The sequence below is a fragment of the Mustela erminea genome, chromosome 2, assembly GCF_009829155.1.
Source record: "Mustela erminea isolate mMusErm1 chromosome 2, mMusErm1.Pri, whole genome shotgun sequence".
Classification (NCBI taxonomy): domain Eukaryota; kingdom Metazoa; phylum Chordata; class Mammalia; order Carnivora; family Mustelidae; genus Mustela; species Mustela erminea.
In genome coordinates, this window is record NC_045615.1 from 98749659 (window position 1) to 98774611 (window position 24953).

Genomic DNA, 24953 nt, shown 5'->3' on the forward strand with positions numbered 1-24953 from the left:
AAGTAGGCAGGCAGGCAGGCAAGGACCACGCATGCAGCTGTGGAGGTTTATGGGGGAAGCCCAGCAAGCACTCAGCTCCCCTGAGCGCCCTCTCCAGAACCTCCCTCAGCTGGCCAGGGGCCTGGTCTGGCTGCTGCCTTAGCTCCTGCATGTTCGTTTTTGTAGAGACAGACCATAAATCGGATCACTGCCTACTTCTCCGTCCCCTGGTGACTCCTAGAGAGCAGGGGCCTGCTGGCTTCATCTTTGTGACCCTGTACCTGGCCCAGTGCCTACACAGAGTGGTCTCTGCTGACGTCTGTGACACGTAGTGTGGTTGACATGTCATCTGTGGCCACGTCCTTGGTACCTTCTTCAGCAAGGTTCTCATTCCAGAGATTGGGCGGAGTTTATCATCTCCTCAGCAAGCTGTCCCGTACAGAGTAGTGGCACTGCAGGGTGCGGAAGTGCACACCTGGGGCAGTGGGAGCAAGCTCTGGAAACACAGGCAGAACGGAGGGTTTAAGGGTCTGTGCAGGTGTCCAGGTTCCTTGCAGGGCCCCGTCTGTCTGCAGGCCATGAGCAGGGACTGGCAGGTGGCAGAGCTGGCATCCGTTTGTGCCAGAGTGGTGCCGCCAGTGTGCCCTGAGCTCTTTCTCCCTGGCTGTGCTCAGGAACAGGAAATGCTCACTTTGACTTGTTCTCTTAGCCCCCATGCCAGCCAGTTACTGGGCAAACAGTGGGCTCTTCATGTGTAGACTGTTTACTAACACCTGCAGGTGTGGTCATGTGAATTCACTACAGCTAAGTTGTAGAAGGCGTCACCATGAGTAGCCCATTTCATGGAGTATTGCTACATCACGTTAAGCAGTTCCTCCAGTTGTCAGTGAGTTAGGGAAGGAACATGTATGAAGGATATGCGATGACTGAAACACACGGAGCCCTACAGCATCGCGTAGCTTATGGGTGGACACTTGGAGTCCCACATGCATATGCTTGTCGTGAGATCTATGCTCAGGAAAGGCACCCTCTCTGTCCTGGTCACCTTGTGTTGAGGGCAGATGGATATTTCTTTTGGTATCACTCTCTGATGGCCAGGATGCTCCCAAATGTTTAAAAGCTATTTAAAGTAACTGCTGAGTTTACCTTTGTGTATTAGGGAGAGGAAACACCTGACCTTCCATGGCATAGCACTAGTGGAGAAGTTATTTGCATACACCAGAATGGCAGATTTCTCAAGATAGGCAAGAAAATGATTGCCCTTCGACATCAGAGGATTTGCGTGCATTTAAATTGTTTGAAGAGTAGAGCTTTCAGTGCATTTTGGAAGTACAGTGTAAGGAATGACTGTCAAATACGTGCATTTGTTTCTCTCTATCTGTCGTGTATTTGTGTGCATCTTACCCCCTTTCTCTGTGTGAGGGTCTGAGAAGGGAGGAGACTGGGGTCGTGTGTGCGTGTGGCCAGAAGTGTGCCTTGGGGTTCTCCATGTGCTGCGGAATGGGCCTGCAAAGAGGGCTGGAGGGGGAGGATCCTTCTGGGGAGTTTTAGTCTTCATCAATTCAGTATATCTTCCATTTATTTATTTATCTTTTTAACTAGGAAAATGAACACTTGAAAAAGTTCCAGGTGACATGGGAACTGCATAATAAGCATCTGTTTGAAAATCTGGTCTTTTCGGAGCCACTTCTTCAGAGCAACTTGCCAGCACTGGTGTCACAGATCAGGTATCTGGTCTTTGTCTGCGTATGTCTCTGTGGTGTGACAGCATGGTCCTTCTCCCTGTGTTGTAGTGGGTGTGTGTTGGAACACCATCGCGGTGTGGACGTTCTTGCTCAGGGAACAGTACCACTTGGGCGGAAACTCAGAATCCCAGGAGTACTAAATTAAACTTTTAAAATAACAGACTCAGTAGTAATGCCACTGAGATTTAACATCCCACGTTCCTTGTGAATAAGGAAAGGCCGTGGTAAACGTAGTTTAACTTTGAAGAGACTCAGGCTTGGCCAGACGGCTGTGGCACTTGGGTGTGCAGGGGAGACGGGGAGGGGGTGTCAGAGGAGGGGGACGGCTCTAGAAGGGGCCTGATGGTGCCACAGGGCTCCTGGGCACAGAGGCCAGGGATATGTGTGTCTCTGGCATTCCCTCTGTGCCTTTGTTCGCAGCGTGGCCGTGTCTCAGTGGTGCAGGATATCCCAGGGCTTCTGCATGTGTGCCAGGACGAGTGGTCCCAGGCATAGTACTCGGCATCTGCCCTGCTGGCAGCTGGGGGCCACGCGGTGGGAGGGCGTTGGCCCCGCGTGAGTCCACTGGGATGAGGCTCCTTGGTTCTGTGGTTGCTGCTGAGTCAGAGGCCCGCTTCCACAGTTCTGCCACATGGTGCTTCTGTTCCCATGGACTTACACGTAGAGTCAGGGTCCTGTGCCAGAGATGCTTCCTAACAACACACACTATGCTCATCTTTGTTTAAGTGTCCGTGCTGATGTTTGTTGGGACCAAATTCACAAAGAAGGGAAATTATTTCTAAGTAAATAAATTATTATTGTAGTTTACTTCTAGACTGGTCACTTTGTTTTCTTTTGAAACCCCTGTATCAACCTAGTCTTCCTGTATCTTACCTGAGGGGTCATGACTCTTCCCACTTCACACCCTCCCCTCTAGAGAAGCAGTAGCCCTGAAAGTGGTTGGATACAGGTGATGGGGGCAGAGAGACCAGAACACAGTGTTGTGTGGCTGTGGCCAGTGTTCTGTCTGGCCCCGGACCCTCCCGGCACCCCTTCCCCACAGCCCGTTCCCTGCCCACCCTTTCCCTCTATGTCTAGTCTGAAAGCATCTGGCATGTTCCGTGGTGGGGCATGGAGACTTGAGTGTCCCAGCTTTCACCTCCACCAAAGAAAGGGTCAGGAAAGTATTCCAGGTCTTGAGTTTGAAATGCAGAACATGGTTTTGTCCCCAGTTACATCCACCAAAGGCACTTTTTATTGGGGGCGGGGGGCAGCCAACCAAAAACGTGCATCTTGGGAAGGTGGGGCTTCTTACAGCAAGATTCTAGGGCCTTGTATTTTCTTTTGCTGGTAGCCAGTTAGTTTGATGGGCCTGTCATCAACTTGGGGTGAGTGACAGGGAGCTGAAATGTATCCTGAAACTCCATTCTTGGCTGTGCCTTGGTTCCAGATTAATTTCTTTCTTTCATTCTCTCTCCCTCCCTTTCTAGATTATTTGAGAGGGAACACGAGGGGGCGGGGCAGAGGGAGAGAGTCCTCAGCTCTCTGCACTGAGTGTGGAGCCTGACACAGGGCTTGATCTTATACCCCTGAGATCCTGACCCGAGCTGAAATCAGGAGTCCAACACTCAACCAACTGAGCCGCCCAGGTGCCTCTAGTTCTGGGTTTCTTAATCACTCAGTGCAAATGATGGTCAGACTCCAAAAGATTGGTAGCGTTTTGATCTTGAATGTTAATTCTGGGGTCAGGCTGAAGGAGGGCTCTCGGGGACAGGTGAGGGAGCGAGGGACATAGAGACAGGGACAGAGCTGGGGAGGAGGCAAGCAGAGCATTCCCAGCGGCAGCTGGTGATGCCAGAAGGGACAGTTCCCTTAGATTCCTTGGCAGATTCCCTTGTCAGATCCAGCAATAATTCAGGTCTGAGCTTCTAGTGTGCAGATCCCACAGAACAACTTGTAGGAGGTTTGGGAGAAGTTATATACCAGTACCAGCACCTAAAGTAAGAATTGCATCTGTGGCACATAGACTCTCTAGTTGGGAGTATTTTCATATTGACTCCTGGTCTCTGGCCCTGTGCTTATTTGACTTCATTAAGGTAAAATATAGATAGAAAAGATGACACTGAGCACATGTGCAGCTGCGAGCTTGACCATGGCCCCAGGAAGTCAGTTCCTCCTGCGTGCGGCCTCCAAGCACAAATTCCTCCTCTGCCAGAGTGGCCACAGGACCTCCCACCACGGCACTGCCTGCCACGGCAGCCCCACTCCTTCTTTGTTTATTCTCCTGTGACTCAAGTATGCCTTTCCAAGGCTTGCCTGCTTTTTCTTTTGATGTATCTTTTGTGTTTTGGTTTTTTTTTAATACAAATAATCTATATGAGGTGGACCTCATGTAAAGAAACTGACTTAGTTTAGGGAAGTTATTTCTCCTTTTTTAAACACCTTTGCTGAGATACAATTTATATGCCATTGCAGTTCACTCATTTAAAGTCTACAAATCGATGGTTGTTGGTATATTACATTACTAATTTTTGAAAATTGTGATAAAATATATATAACATGAAACTTGCCATTTTAACCACATTTAACTGTACAATTCAGTGGGATTAATTACATTCACAGTGTTGAGCAGCTATTACCAGTGTCTGTTTCCAGACCTTTCCTCATCACCCCAGAGACTGTCACTGTGAAGCAGTGACTCCCACCCTTTCTTTTCCCCACGTGTCTTGTAATTCTTTAACCTGCAGGCCCCCACCCCACCCCTTTTTCCCTTACAATTTATCTCTCTGGGAACTTGAACTGTCAGCCCTGCAGCGAGGCCCAGGGTCCAGGCCCCTTGGCGTGTGTGCTCAGGAAGCACCGCATAGGCTTTCTGTCTGTGCTGCCTGAGAACTGGTGGTGGGGTCCAGAAACTTCGTCAGACTAGTGTCTGTGCCCGTGGCAAGACCAGGAGCCTCACTATCTGCTTGTTTTTGTTGTGGGTGTTATTAGTGATTGCCCAGTTGGTTTTTATTTTAAATATATGATATTGTTAGGGAGATGTTGAGTTAGGCTTGTGCATAAACTTGCAAAACTGACTTTTTCTCATTCTCCTTGTGTTGTACGTGCACACTATTTGTGGTAGATGTTACCATGAGGATCTGTCCATGGCGCTAGCCTGTGTTTACAGAGTGAATATTTAGACAGTAACCTGTTTGCTGAACCACTCGTGTCGTGCGACCATGAGGACATTCCTTGTTTTCTCTCTGGATTCCAGCCCAGCTCGGCTTGAATGTAAGCCCTGTGCCTACACATTGTGCTCTGATCACCCCATCAAAGATGTCCCAGGATCCCTGGCTGCTTTGCTCTCCATTGGCTCAAAATGGAACCTGTATCACGGTAGAGGAGAGCAGTTCTCACTTCCAGTAGGAGGGAAGAGGAGTGTGTGCCGGGCAGATGCCGGTCCCCTTAACATCCCCGTGTCCCAAGTGGTACGCGAGGGGCAGGGTGGCATTTTGTAGAAGGTGGGCTTTGCGTGAAGCCGGAAAATCCGTCTGTAATGAACAAGGTTGTGGAAGCAGGAATGGGGAGAAAGCAGCTGCTCCGTGGGCAGCCAGCAAGACAGCAGGCTGTGTTCTCAGGCCCAAGGGCCGCCCGGTTTCTGTGCAGAGCCCGGAGCAGCCTCTGAGTCGCTAGATGCCGCGTTTTGGGGAGTTTTGTGTCCTCGGGGGCAGAAACAGCCTTAGAAGGACAGCCTTGGACAGCCTTGATGTTTGAGAGAGCCTCAGTCACTGTGGATCAGTGTCAGTTCCTTTCCTGTCTCTGGCCTCCCCTAAACACCTGTTCGGTTAGGGCTGGCTGCTGCTGCCTGCTCCCTCCTTGGCGTGAACTTCACAGTTGGACACTGTGTGTGCAGATAACTTCAGCGGCAGTGAGTTCATTTGTAGGTTCTCCCTTTTACAAAATAGTCATAAGTGGGCTCCACCCACAGGCAGAGATGAGAAAGGAGAGGGAGCTGTTTGTGCCCATTGAAAGGGTCCTAAATTTAAAATTACTGTATCGTTTATATTTATTATAAAATTATTAGATTGTGATGCAGTGAAACTCTGAAAATACAGAAAATCATGAAGATAAATAGATGCTATATACAATTCGATGCTGCTTCTAGATTTTTTTTTTATGTCCACCCCTACACCACATCTTTAAATGTGATGCCATCATCATATCTTTACTTAACATGGGCATAGTTTATTTTAAAGCACACGTGCAAATAAAGTGTATATGAATGAAGAGATGTAATAAGCTTCATAAGAGGCACCGGTTCTCTGGAATTCCTTCGTCTAGATGTGCCGGAAAGTATCTTATTGGTACCCACTGCGTAGCTCCCAATGTTTTCCTGTGAACTCTGATGATCTTTGCGCACGTAGCCTTGTTTCCCTTGAGCGACTATAAACATTGTCTCGATTTTGAAACTTCTTATCAGGATGCCTTTATTACAGTTGTTTTGGTATTTAGATATTCAGAAAATGAGCAGTTTTGGATGGCGTGTAATCTGCTCACCCCCTTGTCCCTGCCACCCTGCTTGGCTTCTCTGCTCTTCCCAGGCCACCTCCTGCCCCATATTCTCTTTTCTGGAAGTCTAGGTGTTTTCCTCATTGTTTACTGTTTATATGTCTTGTTTTCAGTTCATTTTCTCATTTGCTGTCTTACCAACTTTTTTAAGTAATATAGAATAAATAAAACTATAAAACATGTTTCTTTGATTGGATCAAATCATCTGTTTTACTTAATTGGAAAACCAAGTCCGAGTCTTGTATTTCCCATTAAATGTTGTGTTTTCTCTGGGTCATTGTATTTCAGTGGGGAAAAATATGTTACAACTCCACGTTTAGTAAACTGAACTGCTAGGGCCTATTTATTTATTTATTTATTTCCATAGAGAGGGAGTTGGGGGAACGGCAGAGGGAGAGAGAGCATCTCTAGCAGACTCCCAGCTGAGCATAGAGCCCAGTGTGGGGTGTGATCTCATGACCCCAAGATCATGACCTGAGTTGAAACCAAGAGTCAGACACTTAACTGGCTGAGCCACCCAGGCGCCCCAAGGCCTTAGTCTTGTAGAACAGTCTTCTTCACCACTGACTTTTTCCCTTTGGACCTCTTCTTGGAGCTTCTTTATGCCGGATTCTGGCCTGGGGCGCCTTGTGTATGTATTTGCTAATCCCTCACAGCAGCCTTGTGTGGTGTGTGGTGGTGTCCCACTTGTCACATTGGGAGAGGAGGTGACAGAGAAGCAGACCTCTGGTCTCTGGCCCAGAGCCTTTGGGCTCCTTCCTTTTGCTGAAATGCCTCTCTCCCTAGGCTGGGAACCACGACACATGACACGTGCAACGAGGACACATACAGCACCTTACTGCAGCGGTACCAGCGCTCCGAGGAGGAGTTGCGCAGGGTGGCCGAGGAGTGGCTGGAATGCCAGCAGAGGATTGATGCTTACGTCGACGAGCAGGTGAGTGTGTGCCGCCAGGACCTACCATGGGTAAAGTACGTGTGCAGGGTGACAGGGGAGGTACAGGTGGAAGGAGTCTAGCCGCTGACTTTCCAGAGGGAACCATGGCGGCCTTCACCCTCCTACGCCTGGGGGTGGCGGCCACACCCAGTGTCATCTGCATAGGCTGCCACCTGGCTCAGCTGCCACCTACAAGAGCCTCTGGGGCCTTGGGGAGCTGCTGAGCCATGTAATTTCCAAAGCTGTTCACATAGCGCTCTGCTACTCAGAGCCCCTTCTCTGACTCTGACTATGCAGACAGAGCATAGTTGGTTGTGCTTGGCAGGTGGCTGACAGGGATGAAGGGAGATCCAAGAAGGCAGGGTGCTCTTCTTGAAGGTGGGGCCTGAAGGGCAGCTGGAGCCTCTTGGGGACACAGCAGGACTCCCAGAGGGCCTCAAAGCCTGCCTGCTTGCCTTTCTGAAACCATTGAAGGGTGGGGTTGAGGTGGAGGCATTTAGAACAGCCCTGTGCAAGGTAATAGGATCTAGGGAGTAACAAGGGAGCACTGACAGAGCTCTGTGCTATACTTTTTTTCTTTCAAGATTTCTTTGTTTATTTTAAAGGAATTTTTTTTTTTTAAGATTTTATTTATTTATCAGGGGGGCGGGGAGAGCAAGCACAGGCAGACAGAATGGCAGGCAGAGGCAGAGGGAGAAGCAGGCTCCCTGCTGAGCAAGGAGCCCGATGTGGGACTCGATCCCAGGACGCTGGGATCATGACCTGAGCCCAAGGCAGCTGCTTAACCAACTGAGCCACCCAGGCATCCTCTTTGTTTATTTTAGAAGAGAGCACAGGGATGGGCACAGAGGGAGAAAGAATCTCAAGCAGACTCTGCATTGAGCATGGAGCCTCACGTGGGGCTCGATCTGAGGACTCTGAGATCATGACTTGAGCCAATGCCAAGAAGTGGACATTTAATTGATGGTATCACACAGGCGCCCTCTGTGTTACAGTTTTGGGACTCTGGGTAGGACCAGGGCTGTCTGCATCCTGCCTGCTACAGACCTCATGGGCTCTTTCTCATTTCACTTTGTAGGTAGGATGGATACAAGTGCAGTTATAGTTTCAGAAATTTGTTCTTCATTTCTCCAGTTTTGAACTGGGACTAAACCCACAAATGCCCCATGACAACTCTTAGAAGAAAGGAAAGAGGGGTGCCTGGGTGGCTCAGTGGGTTAAGCCTCTGCCTTCGGCTCAGTCATGATCTCAGAGTCCTGGGATCGAGCCCCGCATCGGGCTCTCTGCTCAGTAGGGAGCCTGCTTCCTCCTCTCTCTCTGCCTGCCTCTCTGCCTGCTTGTGATCTCTCTCTGTCAAATAAATAAATAAAATATTTTTTTAAAAAAGTACACATATGTACTCTTACAGCTCTAAATGCTTACAATAAAAAGCAAGAAATGTCTTAGATTAGTAACCTAACTTGGCAGCTTAAGGATCTAGGGAAAAAAGACAAACTAAACCCAAAGCTAGCAGAAGGAAAGAAGTAATAAAGATTAGAGCAGATCAACAAACTGGGGAATAGAGGAAAATCAGTGAAACCAAAAGTTGGTTCTTTAAGATCATGAAAGCTGACAAAACTTTAGCTATGTGGGCTAAGAAAAAAGGAGAGGATTACTAAAGTCAGAAATGAAGTGGGAACGTTATCACTGATTCTATAGAAATAAAAGGGATTGTCAGTGGTGTGAACTGTTGTACAGCAACAAATAGGATAACTTAGATAAGTGGACAAATTCCTGGAAACACAGAATCTACCAAGACTGCATCACGGAGATGCAGAAAGTCTGACTAGACCTACGACTGGTAAGGAGACTGAACCAGTAATCAGAAATCCCCAACAGGGATGCCTGGGTGGCTCAGTTGGTTAAGCATCTGACTTTAGTTCGGGTCCTGGGATCGAGCCCCATATCAGGCTCTCTCCTCAGCAGGTAGCATGCTTCTCTCTCTTCCTCTGCCTCCTGCTCCCCTTTCTTGTGTTCTCTTTCCGCCCCCACCTCAAATAAAATCTTAACACAAAACGAAACAAAAACTCCCAACAGAGCAAAGCCCAGGACCAGACAGCTTTACAGGTGAATTCTACCAAACCTTTAAAGAAGAATTAACACCAGTCCTTCCCCAACTTTTCCCAAAAATTGAAGGGGAAAGAAGCTTCCCAACTCATTCTGTGAGGCCAGCCTTTCCCTGATAACAGAGACAATGTAAGAAAAGAAAAGTATAGACCAACATCTATGATAAAGACTGACGAAAAAATCCGCAACAGAATACTAGCGAATAGAATTCAGCAGCATATTAAAAGGACTATGTACACCATGACCAACTGGAATTTATTCCTGGCATGCGGGTATGGGTCCATAATTGAAAACCGATCAATGTTATATGCCATATCAACACAATGGAGGGAGTAAAAAACACAGGATCGTCTTAATTGATCCCCCAAAATCATTTGACAGTATTTAGCTTCCATGATAAAAGCACTCAACAAACTAGGAACAGACGGGACCTGCCTCCACATGGGAAGAGCCATCCATGAAAACCCAGAGGAAGCATCACACCCAGCAGTGAAAGACTGGAAGCATTTTCTCTATGAGGAACAAGGCAAGGTTGCTGCTTTCACCACTTCCATTCCACATGGTCCTGGAAGTTTTGGTCAGAGCAATTAGGCAAGAAAAATCAAAGACCTCCAAATTGGGACAGAAGAAGTAAAATTATTTCTGCAGGTGATATGATCTTATGTGTAGAAAATCCTAAAGACTGTAAAAAAAAAAAAAGAAATAAGTGAATACTATTAGAATAAATGAATTCAGAGCATCAGGAACAAAGTAAATGCACAAAAAATGGTATCTCTGTATGTTAACAAAAAAATCTGCAAAGGAAGTTGCAAAAACAATCCCATTTACAACAGTATCAAGAGTAAAATACTGGGACGCCTGGGTGGTTCAGTTGGTTGGGCAGCTGCCTTCCGCTCAGGTCATGATCCCGGTGTCCTGGGATCCAGTCCCACATCGGGCTCCTTGCTCGGCGGGGAACCTGCTTCTCCCTCTGCCTGCCACTCTGTCTGTCTGTGCTCACTCTCTCTGACAAACAGATAAATAAAATCTTTAAAAAAAAAAAAAAAAGAGTAAAATACTTACAAGGTGATTTACTCAAGGAGGTAAAACACTTGCACAATGAAAACTATTAAATGTTTCTGAAAGAAATTGAAGAAGAGGGACGCCTGGGTGGCTTAGTCAGTGAAGCGTTTGCCTTTGGCTCAGGTCATGATCCCCGCCCCGCATCAGGCTTCCTGCTCAACCGGGTCTGCTTCTCCCTCTGCCCTTCCCTGTGCTCATGCTTGAGCTCACTGTCTGTCTGCCCCCCCCCCCGAAATAAATAAATCTTTTAAAAAATTTAAAAAAAGAAAGACATAAAGGAACCACATCCCATGTTCATTGGAAGACTTAATATTAAATGTCCATGTTAGCTAAAGTGGTCTACAGACTCAGCAATATCTGTCAAAATCCTAGAGTCATTTTTGTAGAAATAGAAAAAAAACCCATCTTAAAATTCATATGCAATCTCAGAGGACCCAGAATAGCCAGAACAATCTTGGAAAAGAACAATAAATCTGGAGGACTCAACACTTGCTGATTTTGAAACTGACTACATAGCTACAGTAATCAAAACAGTGTGGTGTTGACGTAAGATAGACCCTCACCTGTGTCCACGTGATGTTCAATAAGGGTCCCAAGACCACTCAAATGGGAAAGGCCAGTCTGCAACAGACAGTGCTGGGAAATTGCACATCCCATGCCAAAGATGGACATTGGAGCCTTACCTCACACCACATGCAGAAATTAACTCAGGATGGAAAAGGACCTAAATGGAAGACCTAAAAATATGAAAGAACCTTAAAGGCATTATTCTAAGTAAACTAAACCACACACAAAAGGACATCTGTTGTAGAACTCCACTTATATGAGGTACCTACAGTAGTCAGAGACTCCTAGGGACAGAAAGTGTAACTCATGGGGACCAGAGACTAGGGGAGGGGAGAACGGGTTTTTTCGTGGAGAAAGAGTTTCAGTTGGGAAAGATGAGAAAGTTCTGGGGAGGGATGGTGGGGATGTTTGCATGATGATGTGAACGTATGTAATACCACTGAACTGTACACTTAAAAATGGTTAAGATGGTGGGGCATCTTTGTGGCTCAGTTGGTTAAGCATCTGCCTTCAGCTCAGGTCATGATCACAGATTCCTGGGATCAAGTCCCATAGGCTCCCTGCTCAGCAGAGAGTCGGCTTCTCCCTCTCCCTCTGCCTCTCTACCCCCAAGCTTGTTCTCTCTCTCTCTCCCTCAAATGAATGAATAAAATCTTTGAATGAATAAAATCTTTTTATTTTATTTTTTATTATTTTTTAAAGATTTTATTAATTTATTTGACAGAGATCACAAGTAGGCAGAGAGGCAGGCAGAGAGAGAGGGGGAAGCAGGCTCCCTACTGAGCAGAGAGTCCAATGTGGGGCTCAGTCTCCAGACCCAGGGATCATGACCTGAGCCGAAGGCAGAGGCTTAACCCACTGAGCCACCTAGGCGCCCCTAAAATCTTTTTAAAAAATGGTTGAGATGGGGAGCCTGGGTGGTTCAGTGGGTTAGAGCCTCTGCCTTCGGCTCGGGTCATGATCCCGGAGTCCTGGGATGGAGCCCCACAGCGGGCTCTCTGCTCAGCGGGGAGCCTGCTTCCCCCTCTCTCTCTCTGCCTGCCTCTCTGCCTACTTGTGATCTCTGTCTGACTTCTGATCTCTGTCTGTGAAATAAATAAAATCTTAAAAAAAAAATGGTTGAGATGATCAATTTATGTTATATGTATTTTACTACAATAAGAAAAACAAAAAAAAGGGTCTTGTTTATCGTTTCTTTCTCTCACAAAGAAAAAAAAAACCAAACCGTCCTCCTTACTAAAGCAAGCAGAAAGTGTATTATTTTCACTCACCTATCAAGAAACCATGATGCCATTAATACAAATTAAAGAAACTGAGCAATTTTAAGATTTTTTTTTTTTTTTTTTTTTTTTTTTTTTACAGAGAGAAATCACAAATAGATGGAGAGGCAGGCAGAGAGAGAGAGAGAGAGGGAAGCAGGCTCCCTGCTGAGCAGAGAGCCCGATGCGGGGCTCGATCCCAGGACCCTGAGATCATGACCTGAGCCGAAGGCAGAAATTTAACCCACTGAGCCACCCAGGCGCCCCAGAAACTGAGCAATTTTAGTAGCATCCAGAGGGCACCAGTCATTCTGAAATCCTTGGAATGGACATCAGTGGCTTCTAATCAAGTAGTAGCTTAGAAATTATTAGTAATTCCAAGGTTTCAAAACGTCTGTAAATGATTGAGTATTCATAAATAAGTATGGACGTGGGACATGGATGACAGTTTTGAAATCACTTGTTTTTGCTTGCTTTTTAAAATGTGTCCTTGATAAATAAAATAAAATAAAATAAAATAATAAAATAAAAAATCTTTACAAAAAGGGGTGCCTGGGTGGCTCAGTGGGTTAAATTTCTGCCTTCGGCTCAGGTCATGATCTCAGGGTCCTGGGATCAAGCCCCGAATCAGGCTCTCTGCTCGGCGGGGAGCCTGCTTCCCCCTCTCTCTCTGCCTGCCTCTCTGCCTACTTGTGATCTCTCTCTCTCTCTCTCTCTGTCAAATAAATAAATAAATAAGATTTTAAAAAAAACTTTATAAAATGTGTCCTTGGAGGGGTGCCTGGGTGGTTCAGTCATCTAAACAGCTGCCTTCAACTGAGGTCATGGTCCCAGGGTCCTGGGATCGAGTCCTGCATTGGGCTCCCTGCTCAGTGTCATGTCTACTTCTCCCTCTACCTGCAGCTCTTCCTGCTTCTGCGCTCTTTCACTGAGACAAATGAATAAATAAAATCTTTAAAAAATAATAATAAAAAATAAAATGTATCCTTGAGGTGCCTGGGTGGCTTAGTCACTTGTCTGCCTTCATGGGTCATGGTCCTGGAGTCCTGGGATCCCTACCCATGATTGGGCTCCCTGCTCCCTGGGGAGTCAGCCTCTGCCCCTCCGCCAGCTCTTGCTCTCTCTTCTGCTCTTTTTCTCATAAATGTGTCCTTTATTTGTTGTTTGACATATATATAAGCCTGCAGGAACCCAAATGTTTGGAAGAATTAATCACAGAGGATGTGAGGAGGGGGTCAAAGAGGAGGTTTCTGTTGATGTTGTTAACTATCAAACAGCTCTGGACTGATTTCTGTTCTAAAAGAAATGACTGCCTTCCTAATATCTAGCTCATTGAAAATCTTTTTTTATTTTAAGATTTTATTTTAAGTAGGCATCATGCCCAGCATGGAGCCCAGGGCAGGGCTTGAACTCAAGAGCCCAAGAGCAAGAGCTGAGCTGAGATCAAGGGTTGGATGCTCAGCTGATGGAGCCTCCCAGGCGCAGCACCCCAACCCCAGAATCATTTTTTACAAGACCAGTGCTCTAACCCATGAGCTATAGGGCCACCAAAATCATTTTTTAAACGTGCGACCGTAATTGCTGCTTGTAAGAGGAAAATGTTTTTCCTGAAAGCTGTGGACATAAATGATGTAAAGGGAGAGCTGGCCTCAGCACTGAGTCTTCCATCCAGGAAGATGGTGCATGTTTCTGTGTTTTGGTTGTGTGTTCTGTTCTGTCTGATGGTTTCACAGTTTATTCCCTTCCCGTCAAGTTTACCCCTGTGGCTTCTGGGGTTGGGGCCGTCCAGCTGTTGGCATTCCACCCAGCACCCTGAGTCCACATCTCCTACAAGTAGCTTTGTCTTAGCTTCTGGCGTTTTCTCTGTTGGTTTGGTTTCATTTAGAGCCCTTGACTTGTCACGAGGGTGTAGTGGGTGGCTCCGTCTTCTGCTCTAGTTTTATGGGGACTACTGTGCATGCTTCCCGTGAAGTCACATGCCTCCCGTGAGTATTGGGGAGTTTTTAGCAAATTAAGGAAGTTCCTTTCTTCTTGCTTACTTAAGTTACAATTTTTGTAAAAAAAAACAGGAATAGATACTGAATTTAATTATATGGTTTTCTTCTGTGTGTTTTTCTCTATCAAGTAAGACATTAGGTTTCCTAATTTTGAGACATGCTTGCATTCCTGGGATTATAGCCTACTAGATTATGATATATATTCTGTTAATTCATTATTAGATTTAAGTTGCTGATACTTTATTTAGGATTTTGGGGTGTGTATTCTGAGGCTTCATTGAGTGTTCGTCTTTGAGGCCTTGTCTGTTTTGTATGAAGGTTATGCTAGTCTCATAGAATGCATTTAGAAACTTTCCATGTTTGCTTTAATTTTCAGGAATAGTTTAAGTTTTCTTTTCCATAAAGGGATTGATAGAATCCACCCTAAAACCTAGGGCATGATCTTTCTTTGCAAGGAGGAGGAATGAGGTCTATAGGTCTTGTACCACCTTTTAAGTTCATGTTAAACTTTGTCATCCGTTTTGGGTTTCCGCCCTCTTGAGTGAGTTCCACAACTGATGTTTGCCTAGAAGATTGTCCCCATTGTGGAAACAAGGGATGATGAGTTTGTGCTCAGAGAGGAGTGATGAAAGTCAGGGGAGTGGTGGCTGTAGGAGAGCTGCTGTGTTTCCCTGGCCTGCCTTCCTGGCCCACTTTGCTGAGAGAGCATCTAATGTCCCAGAAGGAAATGCCATGCCCTCGGCCAGGAGGGCAGCAAAGGGCAGGAGCCTCCGAGCCATGGAGATGTCCACAGAAGCCAGAGTCTGGGCTGTTCGGTGCCATCTCAAGAGCTATCTAATGTTGACTCAGCTTTTCAAACATGTTGGGCAGGCTCAGCAGAATAGCCCATGGACCCCTGGCTCGCAGCGTTTCTGTGCAGGTGGAAGTCTACATTGCACAGATCCTTCCCTCTGTGGGTTAAAGGAAACCTCTGCCCGTATGCGTCCTGCCTCATACCCACTTTGTTGGCAGGGCCTTTTCTTCCCTGGGTCCGTCCAGGAGGGAATCTGGAGAACCAGTGTTTGGGGATTTATTGAACACATTTGCTTCATCTTCCCAATAATTTCTGCTTTTACTTTACTTTCTTCCTGCTTTATTGGTTTCTCATGTTGTTTTGTTTCTTTGGCTTCTTGTGTGGAACACACACGTTTCAGTCTTTTCCTCTGTTTTGTTCTCTCATAAACACATTAAAGTCTGTACATGTTCATCTATGTGTTGGATACATCTTCTGTAATTGATTTGCAGGGCTTTCATTGTCAGTGATTTCCATGGACTGTAATTTCAACTTTGATTTCTTCTAGTTTAAACTACATAAATTTTGGGGGCGCCTGGGTGGCTCAGTGGGTTAAAGCCTCTGCCTTCAGCTCAGGTCATGATCCCAGGGTCCTGGGATCGAGCCCCACATCAGGCTCTCTGCTCAGCAGGGAGCCTGCTTCCTCCTCTCTCTGCGCCTGCCTCTCTGCTTACTTGTGATCTGTCTGTCAAATAAATAAAAATTAAAAAAAAAAATCTTAAAAAAAAAACTACATAATTTTTTTTTCAAATGCATGAATTTTTTTTTTGAAATTACTCTTTTTTTGGAGGGTTTATCGGTAGTATTTTCTTGCCTGTGGGATTAAATATGTCCCCCTCTCTTTTTTTTGTTCTAATAATTTAGAAGATACATATCTCATATTTCTCTTGTTAGGAATTTTTCTTAAGTTTTCAGTAATTACAAGAACACATATAGATAAACATCAACATTCATAGCCTCTCCCACCTGAGTAAAACTATACCTTGAACCCATCCTTAATTCCCTATGCCTCTCAAAGTGGTTTCTTTTTTAATTGTGCTAAAATACACATAACAGAAAACATACCATTTTAACATTGCTCAGAGTCCAGTTCAGTGGCAGCAAGTCCGTTCCCATGGTAGCGTGCCCGCCCTCCCCCCTTCCTAACTCCCCCTTGTCCTCCAGCCCCTGGCTCCCCTATACCTGCTGTCTCTGTGCCTTTGACTCTGCTAGGGGCCCCGTGGGCATGAAGTCACGCGCAGTCTGCAGCTTAGGCTGCTTAGGGCTCTTCACACGCACTCCCTCACACGTCTTCACGCTTTATCTCCGGCATAGGCCAGTACGGGCTGAATGCTCACTTACTGCAAGGACAGCTTCAGCTCTGGAACCTTCAGTTGTTCATGAAGGAGGTGGAGCGCTGGGACCACAAGTCTTTGTTATGCCTTCCTCATCTGCAGGGGGAGTGACTTGGGCACCGTTTCTGAGGTCTCCCCTCGCAGAAGCCTGGCTGGCTCTTGCTGACAAAGGTTTTGTTGTTTGCATATCCTTCCTAGATGACAATGAAAACCAAACAGCGCATGCTGACGGAGGACTGGGAGCTTTTCAAACAGAGGCGATTCATTGAGGAGCAGGTGAGGTTTGGGGATGTGGGGGGGCTGTGCGCCTGTGCAGGGGAAAAGCACAATTCCAAGGCCACACTGTGGGTCTGCTCCTAACTAGTCTCCCTTCTCCATTTCCTTCTCTTCTGTATTTCTCAAGGAAATCCCATTTATTGAGTGACCACACTAGCCCACAGCCACCCAAGTCCCTGGTGTCTGGTCTCGGAGGCAGCTGGTGCCGTCAAGTCACAGAACTGGAAGCCAGCCTGCCCCCCCTCAGGCCCGATTCACAGGCCTCCCCACATGGACCTGGGCCGAGCTTTCAATGTAGCTGCTGACAACACAGCTCGCTCCCTCCTTCCCTACAGACTTCCATAACCCTCTGCACCTCCCTGTGGCTGGCTCAGGGTACTTGACTTTGGAAACTTGACTCCCTTGATTCTTCTTCACAAGCTGGCATCTTTGTCTCCCCCTTCCTCAGTCATTGGTGTCCCTTCCCCCATTTTGGTGTCCTTGCCCCTGTGGTCTCCACCCACACTGGGCTTGCTCACCGGCTCCCACCCCCCAACCCTATCAGATGGCCCTTCTAGCACCACCCATCCTGTTGCCAGAGCTGGTCTATAGGTTTCTTCTCTGCAATCCAGATGCTTGTCTTGTCGACTGGTAGGTAGCTCCTGGATCTGCACCCTTCACGTGCCAGTCCTTGTTCCTGCAGTGGGTATTCTCCCCAGCTGGCCATCCTCCCACCTGCCTGCTTCTGTTGTGTCACAAATGCCTTTTAACTCGTGGGCCATCTAATGCTGTAGCTCTTCGTGTGTGGGCCTGTGTGCCTCCAGGCTATTCTATTGGGCACGCCCCCCCCCACCCCATCCCATCCCCCAAGACTCCCTCCTGCCCAGCCCAGGGTCAGCCAGGCCTTCCAGAGGTGTTTCAGTGATGCCTGGCTCAGTGCTCTGCTCCTGACTTGGATGCCCTCTTTGCCTCTGACAGCATTACCAACAGTGCTTCCTCTGGGCCCTATGTGGGCCTGGCGCCCTGCTGCTTTTCTGCCAGGGCACCTCCCACATCATGGTTTCCTCTTCCAGGGTCTAAGCCCCTGGGGGGCTGCGGTTTAGCTCTGCGCTCCTGGTCCCTAGTGAGAACCGAGCACACAGCTGATTCCAGGTAAAGGCTGGGTGTCTGCTGGTGAGGCACCAGCCAGGGCTTCCTGCTCCCTGGCCTTTGTGAGACTCAGGCCGGTGGCTGCCATGCATTTCAGGTCTGCCCCTTCCCGGCCCTGTCCCACTCTAGGAAACTGTGGTCACTGGCTTCTGAATGAGCATGGCACCCAGTACCATGATTACGGAGAAGCTGGACCACCTGACTGGGGGCACGTCTTGCAAAGTTAACCTCTCATTTGATGGTTTCCTCTAGCTGACCAACAAGAAGGCAGTCACTGGCGAGAACAACTTCACAGATGCCATGAGGCACATGCTGTCATCCCGGCTCAGCATGCCCGACTGCCCCAACTGTAACTACAGGAGAAGGTGAGCCTGCGAAGTTGTGTGGGCGTGGCGGGCCTGCAAGAGCCACAGCCTTGGCCCGGGCGCTGAGCCCGACAGAGCTCCGTCTGAGCTCTCTCGGCTCTCTGGGTAACTGTCCTTCGTTCCCACTCAGATGTGCTTGTGATGACTGCAGCCTCTCACACATCCTCACTTGTGGTGTCATGGACCCCCCCGTCACTGGCGACATCCACAGTCACCAGCTACCCCTCCAAGTGGATTCCGCTCCTGACTATCTCTCTGAGATGCGTCCACCTAGCGTGTCCTCAGCAAGCTCAGGGTCAGGCTCCAGCTCTCCCATTACAATTCAGCAACATCCCAGACTCATCCTCACAGACAGTGGCTCTGCACCAACTTTGTAAGTTGTGACTTTGTAATAAGATTTCAGAAATTTACATAACCCAATGATGAGAAATATGGACAGTAATGTCTACAGAAGTACGGATATCATTATAGTGCTTTTCGAGAAAAAGGATCCTTCATTTTTTAAGCAACTTTTAAAATACGAAATCAGTAAACCCAAACTTTGACACTATTTCATTACATGAAAAAAAAATACGGTAAATTTATAAATGCCAGTAAAGAAAAAACCATGTTGGTATGCAGGGAAGTGTCTCTTCAGTTCTGGCTTCATGTTTCCCATTTCGTTTGAGGGTGATCAGCCCAAAGTTCATTCCGCCTCATTGTCCGTTCAGCATTCATGCTTATTCCATGTCTTGCTAAAAACTCAGAAGATCACTTTAGCAAGCGATTGAAAGGTTCTGTTTTCCGTGTTCCCACATTATCTAGAAGTACATTTTGTATGAGCGAGGGGGCTGTGCGGTCGTCGCCAGTTCACACTGTAGGTGAGTGGCCTCACGTTTTTTCAGAGTTGTGATCCTGTCATTTGTTGAGGCTTCCCTTTCGAACTTCTGGACAGTTTGCACATGGATGTGTGTCTTTATTTTATTTAGGTTTGCATTTTGCTTATCATAGAGTGTGCGGGTATCAGGAGCCCCATGGAGGCGATGCCCGCCAGCCTGGTTCCCCATGGGAGGGGTTGTGGCCCTGGCCTCAGGCTACTCAGCGTCTCTCAGATTGCTCACCACCTCCATCTGGATTTCTCCTGACAGCTCTGAGGCTTTCCTTCAGAGTCTTGCAGTCCTCAGTGTGGATCTGGTCTCAAAACACAAAATAATTCTGAAGGGATTGGCCTGAATGCCTTGACTCCTTTGAGTTCGAGCTGCTTTCTAGACCTGGATACCCTGTGCTCTCTCTGGGGCCTGTGAGGGAGGGTCGAGCGTTTCCCAGCTAGCTGTTGGGCAACCTCTAACTAAAACAGACTGAAATTAAACACATACGGTGTTTAAATAAATTAAAAAAAAATTATGTTGGAAAAGCCCATCCCTGCTACTGTGTCACACTGATGTCAGGTGCGGGCTTCTCTGTGTTGCGCAGTGGAGGAAGTGCTCTGGGGCACCTTTGTCTGTGGGCCAGGACTGCCTGCGGCTGCGCTGGACCTCTGGTCCTTCAGCAGCTAGGATTAATGTCTTCCAAACACGAACTGCGAGGACTTGAAAGCCTCCGTTGTTCCCTTTGGTTTGTGTCATCTCTTTCTTGGTGTCAGCACTAAGTCGGTTGGAGAGAATCGTGTGCCTGGAGTCTCTGTGCCGCAGGGCTGTTTGGTTCTCGGGGGCTTTAGGGGAGCTGCAGCCTGCCTTCATTACACTGAGCAAATGACTCAATCACCTCATGTCATCTGTGACTCGTGGAGGTGGTGATGTTTCGGGAGTGGGTATGAGGGCTGTCCAAGGCCACACATTCCATCACCTCAGGTGCCACCGGCCTCAGGAGACCTGAGCAGCCTTCACCTGGTGGGTGCTGTAGGTGCTAACGGTGGTGAGCTCCAGGTTAGGCATATTGTGTTCCCTCTTTTTCCAAAAATGGGAAGGACATCTGAGTTGAGCAATTTTGGACACTCTGCTAAATCCGAAAGTTCACCAGTTTGTAGGATTTTTCCTTCTGGAAGTTATTGTATGCAGAGCTGAAGACGGACTGAGAGGCATGTTTATGGTCACGGTGGGGTGACCACGAATGGTCCGTGCCCTGCACAGTCTGCCCTGATGTGGAAACTGTGTGCCCGCCCTTGTCACACCAGAAAAGCCTATGTTTGAAGTATCCTTCATTGGCTACAGCCTTGAAATTTGCCTACTAGTTTTTTTTTTTTTTAAGTAAATCTTCCATTTGCCCATTGTTTAGATGTCTTGTTAAAGCTGATATTTAATTCAGATCATGAGTGACTTGTCGAAGGCAGGCCTTGTAGTAAAAAACTTTTAGTATTTTGTCACTTAAGTGCCTTTAAAGTTTTGTTCAACTGGCTACGTCTGAAATTTTGGTGGTTCTGTGTACCCCCTTTAATTTTAATAAAAAATTAATTGTGTCTGCTTGGAAATGGCAGCAAACAGTTGTACACTGAGGCACTTCAAGCCCAATGGAAATGCAGTAATAATTAATCCGATTAAATTTTGGCAGTTGCCCAGATATTTTTCTTCTTTTGGTGTTTTGTTTTCCATTCTTCTGTGTAGCACAGATGGTAATCTTTCAGGCATTTTTCCCCGTGTTCAGGTTACCAGGAGATGTTACCAAGTGTGCGCGGTGCTCAGTGTAATATTCCCGCAAACCAGAACAGCCTGTAAAGGCAGCGTCAGGCTCCGTGGGTGGCGTACTCCCTATCCCCGGGTGAGCAGCCTCGTGGTGACCGTCTCTGCCTGTCTCAGTTGTAGTGACGATGAAGACGTTGCACCGTTGTCAGCTAAATTTGCTGATATTTATCCACTGAGTAACTACGATGATACCGAGGTGGTGGCCAGTATGAATGGAATCCACAGCGAGCTGAACGGTGGAGGGGAAAACATGGCCCTGAAAGATGAGGTACGGACACCACTTCTTCACAGTGACAAGAGATGGCATCAAGTGGTGATCTGGTGTCTTGTTTGTTTTAGTTCTTCCACTTTGAAAAGTATAAATTACGAAGTTTGTTTTTGAAGTCCCCTCAGGTAAGCAGTACCAGCAGCAGCTCTTCAGAGGCTGATGATGAAGAGGCAGACGGCGAGAGCAGCGGGGAGCCACCAGGAGCCCCAGAGCAAGATGGAGCTCTAGGCAGTGGGAGTCCCAGGAACGAGGAGAGGAAAGTAGACAGTCCACCCCCATCTTACCCTACTCAGCAGGTACGATTTCATTTTCCCAAACTTAATGTTTTGCTGAGGGTGTCTGTCTTTGTGTATATTTTCTCTAAACATGAGCATTATTGAATGCAAAATTGTGTTATCTTGAATAGCTTCTAAAGATTAGAACTGGAGAGGATTGAGGCCCACTGATAAAATATACAAACATGGCTCCTCACCCTGTTTTCATCTTGTTCCTCTTGCTTGAATCCACTCGACGGTCTCGATTTTGCAGCATCCCAGAGTTGCTCTAGACAGTTAGCTGTCGTAGAGGGTTTTTTTTTTTTTTTTTTTGTATGTAAAGAAGCAAAGGGAGGGTTTTTTAAATAAATAAAATAATGGAATGTTAAAATTTCAGAAAAAAGTTGATTTTGTAAGGGAGGTTTTTTTCTGATGGAGGTCTGTTTTTCTGTTTCCAAAAGGTGAGTGTTTTCTCTTAGAGACTCCCTAATTATATGATAGATGGTCACATAGTTCTTTTTCTTTTCTTTCTTTCTTTTTTTTTTTTTTTTTAAGTTTTTATTTATTTGTTTGAGAGAGTGAGAGTGTGCATTTGAGCAGTGGGTAGGGACAGAGGGGGAGGAACAAGCTGACTCCTCGATGAACAGGGAGCCCAATGCAAGACTCGATCCCAGGGCCCTGGAACCATAACCTGAGTAAAAGGCAGATGCTTAACTAGCTGGGCCACCCAGGCACCCTGCTCACGTAGTTCTTAAATGAAAGGAAGAACAAATGATGGTCGGGTTGCTTGGCTAAATTATTTTCCTTAATAGGCAGTATAGGTCCATAGTTGAAACAAGAAAGGCGATACAAAAAGGTGTTTTATTAAGAAGTCTGGGGGCGCCTGGGTGGCTCAGTGGGTTAAAGCCTCTGCCTTCAGCTCAGGTCATGGTTCCAGGGTCCTGGGATCGAGCCCCACATCGGGCTCTCTGCTCGGCAGGGAGCCTGCTTTCTCCCTCTCTCTCTGTCTGCCTCTCTGCCTACTTGTGATCTCTGTCTGTCAAATAAATAAATAAAATCTTTAAAAAAGAAAAAAAGAAGAAGTCTGGCCCTGGCATTGTTCACCCTCAGCCCTGCCCAGCACCTGCCCATCCTCAGTTCTAGTCCCAGTAGGTAATCAGTCTTATTATTGTGTCCTTCCAGTGTTTGTATATACAAATGCTAATATTTATTCTTTCCCTTTTCTGTGACAAGGCTTATACTAATGCACACTCAGCTCCCCTTGCTTTTCCTCTCAGCATCATATCCTGACTGATTCTGTGTGGAGCACACTTCCTCGTCCTTGTCTGTTTTCCCTCTCTGTGTGCCAGCAGGTGGACATACCAGAATTCTCTTTCTCTTTTTAGTCCCTGCTGGTAGGCAGTTGTGTTTGCTTCCCTTTATGCCATTCGGTGAGTGACCTTATACATCTGACCTTCCCACCTCAGTAGGTCTGTTCCTAGGTGTGGTCACCAGTGGTGGCTTCTCTGGGTCTAGAGTGTGATGGTCTCCCCTGCTCCCTAGAAGAGGATGATGTCGTAGTTTTGGGGTTTGGCCAGTCTGGTGAGAAATGGCAGATTGAGATTTCGGTCTTACTTGCATTTCCCATTCCATCTTATTGTTGAGATGTCAGACTTCTTCTTATGCTATTTTATGTCCTTTATTAGTATGTGATTTGCAGAGATTTTCTCTGGGTCTGTGGCATGTCTGTTAGTTGTGTTTTTGTGGTGTTGGTTGATTTTATTTATTTACCTATTTGAGAGAGAAAACGTACACGTGTGCGTGCACACAGTAGGTATCAGAGGGAGGAGAGAGAATCCTAAGCTGACTCCTTGCTTAGCCTACAGAATCACCTGAGGGGCTTGATCTCTCAACCCAAAGATCCCGACCTGAACTGGGTGCAATGCTTAACCAACTGTGCCACTTGGGCGGCGTCCCTGTTAGGTTTTACGGTATTTTTTGAAAAGCAGAAGTTTTTAATTTTGGTAAATTCCAATTCCTCGATTTTTCCTTTTACAAATCATGCTTTTGATGTTATATCCAAGAAAGCTCTGTTTCGTTCTGCAAGATTTCTAACTTTAGCTCTCATAAGGTGTGGTTCATTTGACTCAGTTTTCCTCACAGTATGAGGCAAGGGGCTACGTTCAGCTTTTTGCTATGTCGACATCCAGTTGCCCAGCAGCATTTGTTGACAGAGTCTGTCTTTACCTGCTGAGTTGCATTAGCCGTTTGTTGAACATTGAGAGGCTCTAAATACATGTATTTTCTGTCTGCATTCTGCATTCTCTGCTCCTTGGACCTCTGGGTCCTTTCCCGCGGTGTGTGTGACCTGCTTGGTAATAAGTTTGGATAGCAGGTAGGCTCTGTCCCCCAGGTTGATGGGCCTTATTGAAGTTTATGTAGGCTGTTCAGAGTCCTTCGTGTTTCCATGTAAGTTTTAGAATCAGCTTATTCTACGAAAAAACTGCCTGAATTTTGATAGAGATTGTATTGACTTCTTGAATACTTGATAGAATTCACAGCAGACTCCTCTGGGCCTGCTCTCTTCTTTGTGAGGTGATGTAGATCACTTGGAGGAAAATCCAGTCTTAATGGCATTGCATCTGTCAGCCTAGGAATGTGCTGTTCTCTTTCCATTTACTTAAATCATCTTTAATTTCTTCTAGCAGTTAAAAAATTTCTAGTCAGTGGGTCTTGAATGTATTTCTTAAATTCATTCTTAAGTATTAGATGTTTTTAATTCTGTGAAAGTGATATTTTCTTATTTCAATTTTCAATTTATTGTTGTAATACATAGAAATACAGTTGATTTTCAGGTATTTGTCTTATATTCTGCAGCTTTAATTCGTTTATTCTTTGGTTTCTCTCTCTCTCTGTCTCTCTCTTTTGGTTAGATTCCTTTGAATTTTCTACATGCAAGGTCATGTTGTTTGTGAATAAAGACAATTTTACTTTTTCCTTCTCAGTCTGGAAACACAGCGTCTTCCTCTTGCTTACTGAGCTGGCCAGAATGTCCAGCACAGCACGGCAGAGAAGCGGTACAAGCACACAACTCTGCCTTGCTCCCAGTCCCAGGGGGGAGCCGCCCAGTCTGTGACTAGGATCCCAGCTGTGCATCTGTCGAGGACGACCTTACCAGGTTGAGGAAATAAATTCTGTCAGCTCCTCATTTCCTAAGAGTTTTATTGTGAACATATATTGGGTTCTCCAGATGCTCTTTCTGAATCTATTGAAATGTTCTTGTGGTTTCATCCTTCATTCTTTTACTGTGGTGTGTTGTATCAAGTGATTCTTGAATTTTTTTTTCTTTTTTAAGTAGACCATGTCCACTGTGGAGCCCCACATGGGTTTTGAACTCATGACCCTGAGATCAAGAGTCGGATGCTTAACCGACTGAACCACCCAGGTGCCCCTGATTTTTGAATGTTAAACCAACCTTGTGTTGCTGGAATAAATCCCATTTGGTCATGGTGTATAAACTTTTTTTCTTTTGGCATATTGCTGGATTGGTTGCTAATCTTTTGTTAGGATTTTTACATCTATGTTAATAAAAGGTACTGTTCTATAGTTATCTATCCTTGTGTCTCAGTCTGGCTTTGATATCAGAGTAATATTGGCCTCCTAGAATGAGTTGGGAAGTGT

At 46.4% G+C, this 24953-nt stretch overlaps 1 protein-coding gene across 9 annotated transcripts in view; it reads left to right on the plus strand.

Annotated features, from left to right (window-relative positions):
• FAM193A (family with sequence similarity 193 member A) overlaps positions 1 to 24953 on the plus strand; it is a 165881-nt gene that overhangs the window by 99702 nt on the left and 41226 nt on the right. For 8 of the 9 annotated variants that reach the window (XM_032333628.1, XM_032333633.1, XM_032333635.1 and 5 more), the window contains 7 exons: positions 1582 to 1706; positions 7041 to 7188; positions 16544 to 16621; positions 18002 to 18114; positions 18245 to 18487; positions 20886 to 21039; positions 21156 to 21335. In XM_032333628.1, the coding sequence (XP_032189519.1) occupies positions 1582 to 1706; positions 7041 to 7188; positions 16544 to 16621; positions 18002 to 18114; positions 18245 to 18487; positions 20886 to 21039; positions 21156 to 21335 (1041 nt within the window). The remainder of the gene's footprint in view (positions 1 to 1581; positions 1707 to 7040; positions 7189 to 16543; positions 16622 to 18001; positions 18115 to 18244; positions 18488 to 20885; positions 21040 to 21155; positions 21336 to 24953) is intronic. The other variant, XM_032333627.1, reaches the window with a different exon arrangement.